Source organism: Oryzias latipes, chromosome 1 (assembly GCF_053564925.1).
Source record: "Oryzias latipes strain Hd-rR chromosome 1, Olatipes_Hd-rR_3.1".
Taxonomy (NCBI): Eukaryota; Metazoa; Chordata; class Actinopteri; order Beloniformes; family Adrianichthyidae; genus Oryzias; species Oryzias latipes.
In genome coordinates, this window is record NC_136237.1 from 38,703,014 (window position 1) to 38,718,434 (window position 15,421).

At 39.0% G+C, this 15,421-nt stretch overlaps 2 protein-coding genes across 6 annotated transcripts in view; both read left to right on the plus strand.

Moving 5' to 3' along the window:
* The first annotated feature begins 5,308 nt into the window (after positions 1–5,308).
* Positions 5,309–6,169, plus strand: LOC101159165 (myeloid-associated differentiation marker homolog). Its single transcript, XM_011491617.1, has one exon. It carries the CDS (start codon positions 5,309–5,311, stop codon positions 6,167–6,169), a length of 861 nt encoding a protein of 286 aa, XP_011489919.1.
* A 1,143-nt stretch (positions 6,170–7,312) lies between these two features.
* LOC101158917 (testis-expressed protein 2) overlaps positions 7,313–15,421 on the plus strand; it is a 32,505-nt gene continuing 24,396 nt past the window's right edge. For 2 of the 5 annotated variants that reach the window (XM_078947055.1, XM_078947065.1), the window contains exons 1-3: positions 7,321–7,478; positions 7,966–8,069; positions 12,974–13,061. The gene's annotated coding sequence lies outside the window, so the exon portion shown is untranslated. Of the gene's footprint in view, positions 7,479–7,965; positions 8,070–12,973; positions 13,062–15,421 lie in introns of all 5 variants that reach the window. The other 3 variants (XR_013655947.1, XM_011485739.4, XM_078947059.1) reach the window with 2 other exon arrangements.

Consider the following 15,421-nt stretch of genomic DNA (forward strand, 5'->3'; position numbering starts at 1 on the left):
AATCAATAGCTTATTGATTGTAATTTAAACATTTCAGTAATCATTATTGCACATTACAATGTAACACTCATTGGTTGTAATTAAATGAGCTTTGATAATTTCACCACAATCAAGTTCACACATGGATTTGGAATTATTCAAACACCTGTTGATCCTTAAATCCTCTTATCTTCATATCCTGAAATAAGAGTTTCTTTATACATTTTCTTGAATATTGGAATATTTGAACATTTCTTGAGCTCATTACTTAAACCGTTCCAAAGTTTAGTGCCACACACCGACACACAGAAACCTTTCTTGGTGGTTCTTATCAGTTTGATCTTGAAGTTCCTACATCCCCTCAGTCTGTAGCCTCCTTCATTTTCTAAGAACTGTTTTTGGATATTGAATGGTAACGATTTCCCACTGGCTCTGTATAAAAGTTGTGCTGTGTAAAAATCCACAAGGTCATGCAGTTTTAAAAGTCTTGATTGATAAAATAGATTGTTTGTATGATCAAGATATCCGGCTTTATGTACAATTCTGACGGCTCGTTTTTGAAGTAAAAAGAGAGGATGTAGTGAGCTCTTGTAATTATTCCCCCAAATTTCTATACAGTAGGTGAAATATGGTAATATTAAGGAGCAGTACAATAAATATCTTCTGTTGTATCCTAATATATGTTTAGATTTATTTACGATTGAAATACTTTTTGAGACTTTAGTTTGTATGTGTCTGATGTGTGGCTTCCAAATTAGTTTGTCATCGATAAAAACCCCTAAGAATTTTATTTCTGTAACACTTTCGATAAAGACATTATTTATTTCAATTGAGAGCTCTTTATTTGCATTGTAGTTTCCAAAAAACATCACTTTGGTTTTATCTAGGTTCAAAGATAATTTGTTTGTAATCCATCCATAATTTTATTTTGTTTAACTCACCCACCTTAATAAGTTCCCTATGATTGTCTGTAGAATAAAATATATTTGTGTCATCAGCAAATAATATGATTTTCATAAGCTTTGAAACATTGAATATATCATTTATGTAAATATTGAATAGCAGCGGGCCCAGAATTGATCCTTGTGGGACACCACAACTTATCTCTTTGGTTTCTGATGTATATTCATCAATCTTGACAAATTGTTTTCTTCCCGTTAAATAGCTTTTGACCCAAGTTTGCGCTAGTCCTCTTATCCCATACACATCCAGTTTGTCAAGTAGGATGTCATGATTGAAAGTGTCAAATGCTTTTTTTGAGTCAATGAAAATTCCAGCTGCATATTTCTTTTTGTCCAGAGCGTTTGTGATTTCCTCCACAGCATCAACGATAGCCAATGAAGTTGATCTATTTTCTCTAAAACCATATTGGTTTTCATTTATAATGTTATGTTTTTCAATAAATAAAGCTAATTTATCATTGAATATTTTTTCTAAAATGTTTGAGAATTGTGGAAGAAGAGAAACAGGTCTATAGTTTGTAAATTGATGTTTGTCTCCACTCTTATAGATAGGAATCACTTTGGCTATTTTCATTTGGTTTGGGAATCTCCCAGTTTGTAATGATACGTTACATATGTATGTTAGAGGCTTAGATACACTATAAATGACTTTTTTCACCACCTTCATATCTATATCCTCACAATCCTTTGAGTTTTTACACTTGAAATTATTCACAATTGATATCAGCTCATTTTCGTTCACATCAGAGAGAAAGATTGAGTGTGGGATCCTGTCGATGCGTGTCTTTGCTAGTTTTGCATTTTGGAATTTCCGCTGCCAACTCTGGACCCACGTTTACAAAGTAGTTATTGAGACCGTTTGCTGCTACATTGATGTCATGGCTTTGACCCTTCTCATCTGTAAATAATCTGGATAAGTTCGCTTTTTTGTCCCATTTTTTAATGATGTTATTTAATACTTCCCAAACTCGATTTACGTTGTATTTATTTTCATTCAGTAGATTATTAAAGTACACTTTTTTACTGTAACGTGTTATTTCAGTTAGTTTATTTTCATACGACTTATATCTTTGTTCAGTTTCTCTTGTCCTCTGTTTTAAGAATTTTTTATAGAGATTATTTTTCTTTTTACAAGTATTTGTAGACCGGTGGTTAACTAAGGGCATTTGGCAAATTTGTTCTTGAATTTATGAATTGGACAGTTCTTATTGTAAAGTGAGCTAAATATTTCTAAAAAACATTTATAAGCAATATCGACATCTTTCTCTCTGTACACAGAGTTCCAGTTTTGTCTGGATAAGTCATTATTTAGAGCATTCATGTTTTTTTCATTTCTTAGCCTTTTGTAGACTGGTTCTTTTATCATTTTCTTTGTCTTCACCTTGATGTCAAATAGTGAAAAAACTGGTAAATGATCAGTTATGTCACATCTCATTAGTCCACTCATATGAGTGTATTCTATATTATTTGTAAAAATATTATCAATGACAGTAGCACTTTGAGTAGTGATTCTGCTGGGTCTTGTTATGGTTGGATATAAACTCATAGCATACATTCTGCTGATAAAGTCGTCGGTGGCTTTATGTTTGCTGGGGTTTATCAGATCGATATTGAAGTCTCCACAGATGTAAAATATTTTGTCATTTAGAGAGTTTAATAGTTAAATTGACAGCATTGGGATGGTTAAAGTCATGTATTTAAATCTATTATAGCGGTAAAACTATGTGTTACTGTACAGTATGCCTGCGACGATTTTTTAAATTAGTTCATATCTGTGGAGGTTTGTGTGTGCTTGTAACAAATGAAAGTTGTCAGTTCTGAAACCGAACTGTGAATAAAGTGACAGCTTTAAAAAAAAAAAAGGAGTTGATTCCGGAGGCACAAATGCTACTTCCTGTCTCCGATGCTCTGCTAATGTTGCAGGTTTGCAGTCACATCCTGCCAAAAACACTGCAAAACACCCCTGAAGTGCATCATGAAGAGTGTCTGCCACCGTTGCTCATCTTGTTGTGGAACGTTTGCATTAACGTATAAAAGCAGGGCAAAAACCACATCTCCTCTGTTTGCTACTGAAATGTTACTGTTTCATTTTTTGGCAGGATTCATTTCTTTAAAGTATTTGGACTTTAAAAGATTGATCTAGAAAAAGTTTCACTGCTACGTCTTCTAGATCAACCTTTTTAAGTTGAGCTGCTGCAAAGAACAGAATCCTTGGATAACACGACCAAAATGACTGAGTCTTTAGACACAGCTATCCTCACATTTTGCGTTTTGGTCAGTTTTGTTCCTCGGCTCAGTTTCACATTTAGAAGGAAGTCATTCATTTCCAGAATAACAAGTTAAAGATATTTTTAGGTTGTCATATAGCTTCATTTAAAAGAATCCAAATCAAGTCAAAACAAACTTTATTTATAAAAATGTGCTTCTCGAAGCGCATTAACATTTAAAATAAAAAACATGCACAATATTACAATAAAGACCCAACCCACTCTTCACCATTCCGTTAACACTCCGTTAGCACATATGACCTGTGACCCATGCGCATTCACATAAGGAATACTTATAAAAGTAACTTCTAAAAGAAACTTTAGGCCTGGCTCTGCTGTGAGGAAAGAGTATTTAGGAATCTCTTCATACCAGAGTCTTTTGTTGAAAGGAAACCTTTTAAAATAATTTTGAGGGGGTTTTCGGTTTTCAGAAACCTAATAGCAAAATTGAAAAATATTCTTCCTGAGTCTCAGACAATGCACACACAAAAACAGTTAGAGGCACCACAAACGCCATCAAGAAAAACTTAAGCCCTTTTTAAAAGGACAATGAAAACATTATTACTCACACAGCAGAAACGGATTAATATTTGATCTCAGTTATTCTGATTGTCTTTCTCTGACAGAAATATGGAATTATTTAGGACCAATTGTTTCAAAAACATTAAAACATAAAGACGCACAACTACTTTTTTGCTAGAAATATGATGTTCAAAATTTCGCAAGATTCAATTGAATAATTAACAACAGAGTGCTCAGTGACAAAAGGTGCTTTACAAAAAAAAAATCAAACATCTTGCTTCACCTTCATTTGTCATTGTCAGAGGTTACAATGAAATTCAGTGGTTTCTGATCTATGCAACACTCATACCTTAAACAAACTATGGTAAAAACTTACAACTGAAAATACATTCAAATATAAAGAAAGTGGATTAATAACTAAAAACACAAACTAAAAAATCATTTGTTGCTAAATACAAGTGCATTTTTGTTTAAAAAAATATCAGGATACCCAATTAAGGTGTTAAAAAATTCAAATTAAATATCCATCGCTGCACAATTTAAGCAGTCTAATAAATAAGATCCAGGTTTAACATTTCCCAGACATGTTTAAATTGTTTATTGCAGTTGGATAAAAACTGTTCTGGTGCGGACAGTTTGCTGTGGATAAACATTTTTATTGCAATTAAATGTATAGATTTTTGGTGCATCTAATTCAGATTCCTGCTGTGTTTTTTTATTTTATTTAAAAGTTACTTCAAATACCTGTAAATATTAACCACTAAACTGACAAATCTGGTGAAGAAAGACAGACATCTGACACGAAAATCAAAGTTTTGATTTTTCTAAACAAATTAGATAAAATCATCCGTTTGCATCAGAATAAGCAAAGCCATGCTCGTGCCGTCAGAGAATAAGGCACCGCTAAACGTGCACCTTGCCGCTTGCACCCACACTCATTTCCATTCACCCATCTCGGCTCATTTTTCCAAGTCTCAGTACGAAGAGGAAGGAATGTTCTTTGCAAAAATCAGCTTCGTCTCTCAGGGGAGTCGAGAGGATTCAGGTTCACCACAGATGAGTGAAGAAACGCTTGTTTATTCTGCAAGAACAAGCCTGCATGTCCTCAAACAATTCTAATTTACTACCGGGGTCTCAGAAAAAAGGGAAGATGATTTCGTGAGAAGTGAGTGTAGGTGGCAGATAACTCTGTTTGCATTCACGTTTATTGTGGTCCTTTGCATCAGCCTCCTGTAAGACTGAAAGTGAGCTGCCACAGCCTTAAACAGGAAGTAGGCGAGGTTTAGTTTCACTGCAACATTCCGCTTCATAAAATACAGAGCAAGAGGTATTATTTCAAACCGTGACTCTCTTTGAAGGAGGACCAGACTGAGTGGAGAACTTAAAAAAAAAGGATTCATCTCTTCATCTAACTTTTGTCTTTTTTTTTTTCATGTTTGAATTGAACTTTTTTTTCAGGATTGATGGTCGGACAGATATCACAGGATCTAAGTGGCTAAGCTTTTTTTTTTGTGACCACATTTTGAAGAACCCGGAGAAGGTGGACCTCAGGTGCCCCCTGGATTGCTCACACTCACCATGCCTGTGATTGTCCTGGAGGCCCGGGACTTCACCAGTCCGCTTTTTCTGACGCGGACATGGGAGGTCATTGCCGGCGGCGTAGCCTTCAGCCTCGCCGCCGTGGAGCACACCGACAGCAACGTGTTCAGGACCTTCTGCATGTTCACCTGGTGTTTCTTCTTCACGCTGACGTTTCTCATCCACGTTCTCAGCATCATTCAGTTTCACAGCCTCATCCCAATTTCCTGGAAGAACCTGACAGTGACGGTGGCAGTGTACGGGGCCCTGATGAGCCTCAGCGCCTCTGTTTACTTCCCTTGGAAGGTGATGCCTCACGAGAAGGCATTTGGCCGCAATGTGGTGGCAACGGTTGCCTCTTGTCTCACTGCAGTGGCCTACACCTCAGAGTCTGTCATGCTCGGCTCACAGGCTCAGGAGCAGAAAGGCTACATGGGCAGCCTGCCTGGGATGCTCAAGATCCTCCAGCTGTGGGGGGGCTGCCAAAATATAACATTGGTCGTGAAGACCATCAGTGAGCTGTCCGGCGAGGGACATACTTGGCAGACTTGGGTGCTGGGTGTGTGCTACGTATCCTGTGTCTTCATGTCTCTCGTCACGCTGTTGGTGATTTTAGGTGACCTGACCGGGCGATGCCTCCTACCTTTTGACAGGTTTTTGACTGGCTTCACGCTGAGTGGCGTGCTGTTCTACATGTTGGCCACGGTGATTTGTTTCACCAAGATACTGCAGCTGCGAGGCCTAAAGGGCAGCATGGAGCTGATCATCACGGAAACGGTGCTCTGCACCATTTCGCTGCTGGCTTACACAGTGGACCTGGCCTTTTCCATCAAACACTTTTTTGACCGGAGTAGCATGTGAAACTGACATGTGCTGGAAAATACTGAATAACGCATGCATTTTGCACATTTGTAAAAGTCAAACAAACTGAACGTTACTGCTTTAAATTACAGGTGATACTTAATTCATTGACTATACTTTTAAAATAAAGACCTGCAGGATGTTTCCATCTCCCCCTGACTACCAGAGAAAAAAAATTGTGCCCATTCTTTATTTTTTCAATCCATAAAACTACAATTCCCAGAGCCTCACTCCTTCACATTTGGTACTACAGAAAAGCCCCAAATGTATGTACGTAGATACTGAAAGAAGTTAATTTAATAGGATGACATGGTAGTTGCTGGTAGTTAGGGAGATATAAAAAAGGAAATGTATATGTTGTTAATGGATTTGAAACAGTGATATGTCCATGAATGAGACGGTTTTGCTGTTGTGTAATAGTATTGCGACATCATTTATTCCACAGTTTGTTTTTTCAAAATAAGACAAGTGTGCTGGGGCAGACAGCAGATTAATGTCATGATGAGGAGAAGGTTTATATGCTGGGGTGCTTGCTGACGTGCTGTCATTAGTGTAAAGAGTTGACCCAACATTTCTGGTTAGAAAAAAAGTGTCACAGAAACCAGAAAAATGCTCATCTAAATTGTGCTTCGTTGCTGACAAGTGAACCTCGACACAGACGTCGTTTCTTAACACGAGATGGCGACACAGCATTTCAAACCTCAGGACTGAATTTTAACTTTAGAAAATATTAAATCTGTCTCTTTTTTTTTTAAATCTATCATGTCAGTTTTTGTTTTGGTAATATATTAATTTGTAAACCTGACTGCAAAATCTCACCTGCTTGAAGTAATTCTATTAATATAAATAAATTTATAAAACATGCTTCATTTTACTTTTTAGTTTCGGGAAAACTGTCAGTTGGGCAAACTTTTAATACGTTTATTTTCGTCGGTGTGGATGAATATCAAAACACTTTACGACATCTCGAAAAGTTTTTGCATTTTATTCTGTTAACGCTTTGCCATCGGATTCAGGCCTGAAAAGACGCTCCGTCGAATAATCGTCCGCTCGGTTCAATCCCATGGAAAGCGGCGCATCCTGGTGCTGCAATCGATTAGTTTGGCCTGGACAGATTCCAGCTACTTTTTTCTTTAAGGAACTGACTCAGTTGGTGGATTGTCAACAGCACGACTTGATGCGTTTGGTACGTGGAGCTGACAACACCTTAGTGCCAAAAAATTCGTTATTTTTACAATATATATAAACATTTTTTTAAATTTGGTTCATTTTCGGAACACCCCGGACAAAATGAAGCCTCCTACTTTCGGTAAGCTAACTTTGAGCCGTTCATTCTGTTCCAAACACTAAGCGATGTGTGTGTGTGTGTGAGAGTTTGATGAGGTGACTCTCCGTCAATTTTTGACTTATTTCGCCTCGAAGCCGACTTTAATTCATCCTTTTGACGGTGAGGTGTTATTTAAACTCACTTTAAAGATAGTTTTGAGCAACAACAGCAACAAAAAAGTGTGTCATTTGTGGTGATCGAACTGGTCTCGCGCGCCTGCTTCACGAGAAAAGCTGGTTTTTCCAGCCGTTGTTTCCAATTAAAGATCAAAACGGTTTTTGACTGACACGTCGGTCGATTAACTTTGTTTCCCCCGAACAGAACTGTCATTTTAACTCGGGTTAGATGCTTTTCTTGTGCCATATGGTTCTTCCGCGGGCCGCTAAGATCTCAGGGGGACTCGAGAAGCTCCTCAAATCGTGGATCTTTTAGCCTCAAATCGTGATTTGGTCTGTTTCTGATGTGGCAGAGGCTTTTTCTGAGGCACCCTGAGCATCATGGATGTATGAAACCTGACTCCGCCACAGGCAGATGCAAGTCTCAGGCTGGATTGAATGGCACTGAGGATACAAGGTAAGCACTTTGCCAGTAAACCTAAACTCATTATTGATCCGTTTCCAGAGCCACAAATGACCTGAGAGGGGGCAAAGTACAGACAGAGGAGGGAATGTGGAGCTCTGGAAAACCAAGAATAATGCTGAAAACCCACTTTAAAGTACCACCAGAAAGGTTTCTGTTAATGAAACATGTGGCGTTACTCTTTAAAGCCCCACTCTGATCATCTTTTGATCTATTTTCAAAGCGTTCCCGGTAGTCTTTCAAGTAGGATTATGTCGTTTTTTAGGACATAGTTTCTGCAGAGCGGCAGTAGTTTATTCGAAATTTGCATCTGAGTTGTGGGTTTGACTGTGGGGAGTAAGCCTACCCTCATTTCCCATCATCCCTTTGTTTAATTCAATTCAATTCAATTCAATTTTATTTGTATAGCCCGAATTCACAACAACAGTCGTCTCAATGGGCTTTCGTATAGGTCATTGAAAAAGTTTAACATAAAATCAAAAGGATCATGAATACATAGAATTCAATAGGAAAATATTAAATTGAACTAACAAACTGACTAAGCCAAACTGGACATCCCTGCCCTTAGACCCCCCTTCGCGGTAACTCTTAAAAAAAACGGATTCCGGAAAAAACGAAGAAACCTCAGGGGTGCCCACATGAAGGAGGGATCCTCCCCCAGGACGGACAGGCGATTTACCAGAACTCATAGAGAAGAATTAACTTATCTAACACTACAACTACATGTATAAAGTCCAGCAGACGAGCTTCATCCAGACGAAATTGGGGGGAGGGCCGGGGGCGCGGAGTCGCGCCGTAGACAGGATCCACAGCCAGGTGTAGGAGCAGGAGCAGAGACGAGGTACTCGGTCAGGTACAGAGCAGAGACGAGCCAGAGGCAGGATCCACAGCCAGGCTACACTCTCTCCTGCTAGCTAAAGGCCGTGTCACACAGCCACTTTGTACATTATGCGAATTTCCCACGTAAGAAATTTCGTTCTTTCGGGATCCATGCATGAAATACGTATTTTGTCCGTTTTTCTTTTTTTACTTTTGTATTGTACATCAGGCCCACATATCATGTTAAAATTATGTAAATGAACAATTCATGTTCTACAGTGAGTAATGATTTCATTGTGTGGTTTAGTCATACTTCTTCTTGGTTTTAATGTGGTTCATTCATTAAAATTTGACCTAAAGAACTACAACTTTTCTTACTTTTTCCAGATATATTAACGTATGACCAAGTTCCATCCATGCAATATGTGCAAAATCTACTTAGAAGCTGTGTGACACGGCCTTTACAGCCCCTCACACCCCCAATCTAACATTAGCTGAGCAAAAAAGTGGCAAGAAGTATCGGAGCTATCCAGGGATCCAGTTTTAGAAGTACATGGTTCTATTTGTCTGCAAGTGGATGCATCAGAATGAAGCGGAGCAGGGAGCTTGTGACCCGCTGAATATAGCCTCTAATGAGATCTCTTTCAAACTGCATTTTTTTTGGGCTGCTCTCGATTTACAAATGTTTGAATCGAGAAATACTCAGAAATGCAACTTTAATCTTAATTTTCTTTATATAGGCCTTCCATGCAATAGAGACATTTTAAAAACACCAAAAACAGGATTTTCATTGTGGGTCTTTAACTGTTAACACGCCAGAACACAGATTTGTTATTTACAGCATAGAAGCTTTAGATCAAATCGGAAGAAAAAAGACTTTGTTACAAGTGGACCCTGAGCATCTTTTGTAAAGTTCCAAAGTCAAAACCGATAACACTGAGGTGTTGATCGGTCCTCCAGGCATCTTTGAAATGCTAAATAACCTGTCGTGCATGGACTCTGTCTTGTGTTTTTTTATCAGCTCATCTCTGTGTTATTGGGTCATCTCTCCCCTCAACAGTTTCCTTTGTGGTCTGTGTGTTGTTCGTGTTTAGCGAGCAACACACAGTGTGGTTTAACAGAGGCTGAAGCTGTGGATTAGTTTAACCTTTCATTCATGCGTTCGTTTGAAGGTAAACTCTCCTTTCCGAGCTGCTCAGTGAGTACTGTTGTCCTGGACAACAGTACTCACTGAGCAGCTCCATTATAGCGTTGTTTGTCTGGAGCCTTGCTCAAGGGTACGTCGGCCACGTGACAGGGGTGGAGCAAACCCTGCTGGGCCCACCTTACCCAACATGTCAACCTGTCGTTTTGCTCCTTGAAGAGACATTTCCATTTGTGGAATAGATCTGAAATTCTCCTATTTCTTTATTTTTCCAGTTCTTGCTGCTCAGACCGTTTTAGTCCTTTTGAATCAGAATAGAATCAAAATCTGTTTCAGGATGTTAACCCAAAATATTTTAACACAAACTCTCCTGTAAATCTATTAGTTACATGAAAAAAGAAAACAATAACGGGAAAGTTCAACCCTCAATCCAACTAGAACTGCATGAACAGGCTTTAAAGGAGCCAAACGTAAAGAAACTCAAGTCAACCTCAATGAATTTGATGAATAAAATGACAAATTTTGAGTTTCCAAAAACAAAAATCTTTTTTGTATAAATTTGACACAAAATATTAATACTTTTAGTTGTCTGTATCTGTTTAGTTTGTATTAGTTGGATTTTGTGAATTTAATTGGCTGCATGTCGGTTCTTGATATTTGATACTTTTAAGATTCTTCACAAACAATCTTGTTGTTTTTAATTTGAGGTAACGGACAATATGACAGCAGAATGTTGCAATAATTCATATGTCTTGATCATTTTGGCTTGAAACCCTTTAAAGAGTCTTTAAAATATTAATGAAGATTGTGATTTGGTGAGAATCAAATGTTAAACGTTCGAATGAAAATCAAGCGAGGTTAAACTAAAACAATGCAGGCAGAATTTATCACTTTAGAACCATTAAAAATGTTAAAGGTGGAGCTTAACTTCAGGCTGGACAGATGTGGACTTTGACTTTTTACATTTACTCTGACAGCTAATGAGCTTTAAATGCTTTAAATGCTGTGGAGGCTTTTTGGCTGCAGGGGTTTGTGATGAAAGCTCGTTTTTGTGATTGCTCAAACGTCTGCTGACCTTCTCTGTATAAAGTGAATACAGTTAAAAAAAATAAAAAAAACGCGTTTTACAAATACTTAAAATAATGTTGAGGAGATTATGGGTGCAGAAATATGAAAAGGTGGAAACTGTTATATTTTATTTACATTTTTAAGTTAGATTTTTTTGTAGGAAACAAACTAAACATTCTTTAATGTCTTTATCTTAACTGGATAAAGTCCTTTGCTTGTATCTCTGCTCTACCATGGCTTTACATTTGGTTCATATATGTGGTACAGTTGGTATTTCTGTTGAAAAGTAAGAATTATTTATCAGAAACTCGTGTCTTTGCCAAAAGAGGAACGGGGTTGTTGCAGATGGAGGGAGGTTTGCTGCTGCAGGTGCAGAGAAAAGGCAGTTATGACTTCAGTATTAAAATGATTTGGAGAAGAAATCTTCTTTTCTTGCCTGGCAACAGCGTTAAAACAACTATCGGTCAGATCTTACAGTCATTTGTGGCTTTAGTTGCTAAAGCTATCATCCATCACAGGCTGACAGTCACCATAGTAGCCATTTCACTCTGGAACTAGTTGCAGCTAAAGATCTTTCACCTCTTTAACAAACACTTCTGCTATTTCTGCGATGCAGTTAAACAGGTTGTGGTGCTTTTATCTTTTTAGGGAGTCTGGAACATTTATATTTCACGTTGCTGTAGGGACCATGTTCCAGTTACTGTGGTCAGAGGCAGAGCCCTTCTGTTGTTTACTGGTTGCATGTTAACCCTGGCTTTAACTCTGTGACCCATCGAGCTTTCAAACAACGGGTTTTAGAAACGCACTTTGTTTGGTAAACTGAGTAAAAAAGTTGTATAATAAAAGATGTTTTCCATCAAAGGAAGTTCTTTCCAGCACTTCCAGAAAATCCAAACTTCATGCCTCTGTCATATGCTAGCTGTGTTTGGACTTTTGGCCCCGTGGCTTTTCATGGTTTCCAGACTCCTGACTCGGCCTATTTGGGTGAAAAGTAATAAAAAAAACAAACCTCCCTTTCTAACAGCGTGACGTTTTGATTTCCAAAACACACCAACAGTCACTCCCTGCTTTGCCATTGGGTTCATGACATCTTCCCTAAATTCCTTAAATGACTTTAATTTTTTTCCTTGTAGAACATGTTGGTGAAGGGATTCTTCTTACCCACACTGTAGTTTTTGGTCGCCTAGATCAAGAGTCAGAAACCTGAAGTTCCAGAGCGGCATGGTGGCTATTTCATCCCTCCATTGTGGCTCTTTGGGTTTTCAAGTAAAATAATTAGTTCAATTATTAAATGAAATGTGAAAAATGTTTGAGCTGGGCAGTCTTGCAGTGATTAATTTTTTCAGACTCCAGTTCCATGACCTTGGATTCACTAGCAGCAGTCTGCATGGTCCCGAATGCAAGCGGCTGAATTGAGCTTCCTCCGTAGGGTGGCTGGGCGTTCCCGTAGAGATAGGGTACTCACCCGCGGAGAGCTCGGAGTAGAACCGCTTCTCCTCCTCATCGAAAGGAGCCAGTTGAGGTGGCTCAGGCATCTAGTCGGGACGCCTCCCTGGAGTGGTGTTCCGGGCATGTCCCACTGGACGGAGGCCCCGGGGAAGACCCAGGACACGCTGGAGAGACTACGTCTTTCGGCTGCCCTGGGAACACCTCGGGGGCCCCCCAGAGGAGCTGGAGGAAGTGGCCGGGGAGAGGGAAGTCTGGGCATCACTGTTTAGACTGCTGCCCCCGCGACTCGGTCCCGGATAAGCGGAGGAAGATGGATGGATGGATGGATGGATGGATGGATGCATGCTAGTGAATCAACAGACATTATGATATCCACCATCCCTCCAGACATAGAAGCACTGCTGTATGTCTCCTGCAGGGTCCAGGTCGTGCGGTCAGCCATCCTGATTCTTTTCCAAACAGGCCTGACATCACAGCCTCTTATGGAGGAAACACACTCAGTCCAGGTAATCAGCAGACAGAAGGACAGGTAAGGGGTTGGACACCCCTGCATTAAGATACATTAATGTCCAATGAGCGGGGTGGGCTGGACAAGAACCTCCAGCTGCGAGTTGAACAGTTCACGAAGGGAAAACACGCTTGGTTTGTTCTAAACTAATACTTTTTGGTATAATTTTTCAAAATAAGGAACCAGATATGACTCAGAGGTTTGTGATTATGATCATCCAAACACACGTGTTCTGATGAAAGACAGGAAACACTAACATGTGTCAGCACCTGTGCAGGTTGTTTTTTTAATTGTTGTTTACCTGGACGTCTGTCTCTAAACAACAATTTCAGGAATCTGACAACTGTTTAACATTTTTGATTGAGATCTATTAAAAATCTGCTGTCTGAGTACCAGTAACCAGGTTTCCAGTCGGCAATAACAATTTGGTCATTTCAAATAGCGAATTCTGAGGATAAAAACCACCCGTTTAGCAGTTCTTTCACACTTTTAAATTAAATAGGGAGTGCTCTTGACGATGAACTAAAACTGTTTTGATTTGTTATTTTAGCCTCATCCAAAAGGCTAAAATAACATTCTCTCAAACTAGTTGCCACCACGGCTGTCATTACACAACATCCAAGTCAAAATTATGGTTTATAAAGAAGTTTTCTTCTTAAATAATGACCCACTCCAATGAAATAGTGTTTTTTGGTGTTTAACATTTTCTAGTGGCATTTTTTTCAGATGATGGAGGACATGTATAAGGAAAATTAAGTTCACAATTTTATTTCTTAGTATTTCTTGATTCAAATCTTTGTGAATTGGGAGCAGACCAAAATGATCGTTGGAAAAAGGACGTATTTGTAATATGGAAAATACGCTCCCTGCTCCGCTCCATTCCCATGCATCCACGTGTAGACAAATTGATCCATGTACGTCTTTGTTTTCCTCGTCCGAGCTGGTATCTATACATACAATCTGTAAAATTGTTCTGCTCCAGGTGGTGTAAAAGCTCCAAATGCAGTAAAAACGGTATAATCATAGTTAAAAGACCACTTTTGACAGCGCAGAAGACGATCAGAATTGTTTTTTAGCATACATCTTTGTTGGTGCAGCTCTCTCTTACCAGAAGCATCACATTCTGGCTCAGTTTCCTCCTTTTAGTCGTCTCACCGCTGTGACGACCATTACGGACACATCAGGAAATGGTTTGAGACTGCCTGCTAACACAGATTTTCAGGTGCTTCCGTCCCTTTGCAGCAACAGCAGTCTCGTCTCGCTTCCGTCATCCTAATGAACACTTTCACCAGCAGAAAGTGACAGACGCACTGTAGGAGGTGGGCAGATGTACAAATATAGCCCCTCTATAAATAACTCTTCAGAGGTCTTTGCTTGATTCTGAGACATCATTCACAAAACTACAGTGCGTTCATTGTCAGGCAGCGTGGAGCAGAAATGCTTTGGAAATCTCCCTTTATACATTTGCAGTTAATTTGAGTTGTGTGGAGTCCACATGCCGTCTCTCAAAAGAAGGCTGTGCCTAACCGTTTCATGCAGTCATTCACCGGTTTAAGATCTGCTGAGCCATTCTTACATTCAACAACAACACCGTCCTTTCAGTCTGTCCAGCAGTCTTCACAGAAAGCAGTTATGTTGTCCATTTTTTGGGTTTGGACTCCAGCAGCAAACTGCTGTAACTTTTTCCTCACATTCTCACCTGACTGCAAAGGAAGTCATGCTATTGTGCCTTCCATTACCCATAAAGCCCTCTTCGTCTGCATTTGCTTTTGTCTCATTTCCATATGATGTTTCCAGGTGGCAGATTTCTGTCATGACATAGCTGTAGAAAAAGTCAGTACTTGAAGCAGAAGAACTGGTTTTCTGTTCACTTCAAAACCCCAAAGCCTTTGAACCAGAACAGAAAACATTTACAACTTTAACTATTTCCCAAAGTCCTGTTTAAGAACTTTTAGACAAACTTTGTCAATTCATTCTCTGTGTGTTGTGGCCTTTATTTAAAGGAGAGGCACTCTTGATATTTAATGAGCGTGTTGTTTTCATTTGATTTCTACTGTCTAATATCCTGGTATGTTTTGTTTTATGATGTTCCCTTTGCAAAACTCAGCTTAGGATAATTGGTACAGACTGTTTTCTGTAAAGTTAGTTCTGGTTTTGTTTTGTTCTGCAGACATTAAAGGCAGATTCGGAGACAAAATCTAAAAATGAAACTTCTAACTGGAAAACAGGAAATGACAAAAGAGATCAAGTTATGGGACAGTTTTTCTCTGCAGGATATAAAGTATCTCACATGGCTTTAGAAGCTTGGTGTCATTAACCATTGCAGCCATTAAAACATTTGAAAAGCAAACCTTCCAT